We start from the raw sequence: 2500 nt of genomic DNA on the forward strand, positions 1-2500 counted from the left end.
TTCACTTACGTTGCCGTAAGAGGTACAAATAACTACGAAGAGTTTCGAATATGATGGAAAGAGAATCTTCATATTTTTTTTTAAAAGATTTTCATTTACTACGAATTATGATCATAGACAATATATATACATATATATATATATATATATATATATATATATGTATATATATATATTACGTAAAAGGAACGAAACATATTTCCTGGATATAAATAATCATTAAACTATCTTGAAAAAAAAAAAGGAAAAGATTTAAACGTAGTCGATGATAGTCGCTTATGGCGTTTATAAAAGTATTGTAATAAGAAAGGAAATAAAGGAAACAAAAGAAGAAGAAAAAGAAGAAGAAAAAGGCAATCTCTATAAGTTATCAAAGACAATGATTGTTTTATCATGTACCTGTCGGCAGAGAAAATGGATATGGTGATATCGTATGATTGCATAATTTCTATTAGCAGAGAGTTTCGTAGAAATCGAAGTGGTATTGCGTGTTAGAGAGACGATACCGATTCTCTGTTAAAAATTCTTCAAATAAGCAGTTATCGAGAGGATAGTTGTTCCTTTGCCGGGAGGGAGCTCCGCTCCTCATCGGTGCTGCGCTGCTGCGCTGGATGTAACGTAACTGTTGAAGAGTGAAAGTGTTGCAAAGTGGGACGCTGTAGGAAACTATGCCTCCATCTTATAATTAATAAAGTAAAGCAACAAATAAAACCTTTTCATTCCCTCTTCCCCTCACGTTCTTCCTTACCACCTCTCCCATCTTCATCTCCACCTCTTATACACTTACTCCCTTTACTCGTACCATTCTACATTGGGTGATTTTAAACAAGCGAACGATATTTCCGCAATATTCGTTGATAATCGTATAAATCAGATCGTGTATTTCCATCGACTATGAAGATGATATTTTTATCTGAAAGTATGCGTCGGATCAGAGCGTTCTCTTTATTTTTCACTTTTTCCCCACCTCGTTTAAGATTTTTCATTTGATTGACGAGTTAAAAAATTTCCTCCTATATAATAAATTGCCGTCGAACGATGTTTTATCGTTATATACATGCTTCCTCGTCAAGTATCGATAGTTCTGTAATAAATTGAAGAAAGTAAATATTATGTTTCATAAGGAACGTTTAAAGAAATTTAAAAAGAAATTTTTCACGTAGAATATATTCAGAATGGAAAAGTTTTCTTTAACTTATTAATGAATAATTTGAAACGTTTTAAAGTATATATTTTGTCATGTTTTACTAACGACGATCTTATTTCGTAATAATACGAGCCACAGAATTCCAGAGTCATATTCTAAGATATCATATAAATTCCATTTGAAAATGAGGACATTGATGATCTCGAATAAAAAAATTTTAAACTGATGATCCTTCGAAATAATTCTATGCGTCATCTTTACTAGTTAACTCCATCGCTCCGTCGTTTTGATATTAAGCGATAATAAAACATGAAGTAAGTTTACAAATGCGTATTAGAAGACATAAAGAAATGAGAGATCAGCGGTTAAAGTAAAAAAGAAAAAAAAAAAAAAGAAAAAAACTGATGAGTATATATGTATACGTATACGTAAAAGTGCTTACATACCACAGTTGTGAAAGTGAAGCTTAAACATCTTTTTCTTTTTTCTTTTTTTTTTCTTTTTTTTCTTTTTTTCCATTTTATACAAGTCGACTATTTTGGAGATAGTTCACCTTATATATAGGCAAATGTGACCGCCTTAGATGACTACTTTTCTTTAATAGAGATGACCTGAAAATTGAAATTTCTGTGTGAAGTAAATATATTTAAAGGATGCCGACCATTTTAATCTTTAAATATAAAAAAAAAGAAGATATTATCGAAAAAATATAAAGTTATCCTCTTTCAATTTAATATCCAATATTAAACGATTATTCGTTTAATATTGGATATAAATAAATTTCGACTCTTAAATCGAAATTTTTATCAAGTTATTATATAAATATATATCTTTTAAATCAAAGTTATAATATTTTATATAGTTATAATATTATTAACATTTTAAAACAATGTTAAATCGAACAATTGTTTTAATAGACGCAATATCATATTCTATTCTATTTAATAATCTTATTATGTTTCTCTATGCGTAATACAGAGTGCGTTGTATTACGTGTACATGCATATATATATGTCGATAATGTAGTTTTTAAGTACTGTGTCGGTAATTATCGACGTATTATTTAGTGATGCCTATTTTGACGCATCGTCTTTTACCTTTATTCTCTTCGTTGATATTTATATAAATAATTATAGATAATTAATAAATGAACATTATTAATTACATCATTTTGCATATATACATATATGTTCGTGCTTTTCTGGAAAAGATGAAGAATATTATTTCATATTTCTTTTTTCATATATTGGCAACACTGCGTAAACAAATCGATATACAACGTTGTATCAAGTATAAGTGAATTGATTTAAGAGGTTAGTTTCTTTTTTTGTAACGAAACAACATGAGTTTTAA

The 2500-nt window shown here is 28.6% G+C and overlaps 1 protein-coding gene across 2 annotated transcripts in view; it reads left to right on the forward strand.

Annotated features, from left to right (window-relative positions):
* The first annotated feature begins 2312 nt into the window (after nt 1–2312).
* Nucleotides 2313–2500, forward strand: part of Trmt61 (tRNA methyltransferase 61) — a 2819-nt gene continuing 2631 nt past the window's right edge. The window contains exon 1 of one of the 2 annotated variants that reach the window (XM_035878630.2): nt 2313–2460. Coding sequence is in view for 1 of the 2 variants with exons in the window: in XM_035878629.2 (XP_035734522.1) it covers nt 2490–2500 (11 nt within the window). In the remaining variant the exon portion in view is untranslated. The other variant, XM_035878629.2, reaches the window with a different exon arrangement.

This window comes from Vespa mandarinia, chromosome 4 (assembly GCF_050613455.1).
Source record: "Vespa mandarinia isolate Hongniang chromosome 4, ASM5061345v1, whole genome shotgun sequence".
NCBI lineage: Eukaryota > Metazoa > Arthropoda > Insecta > Hymenoptera > Vespidae > Vespa > Vespa mandarinia.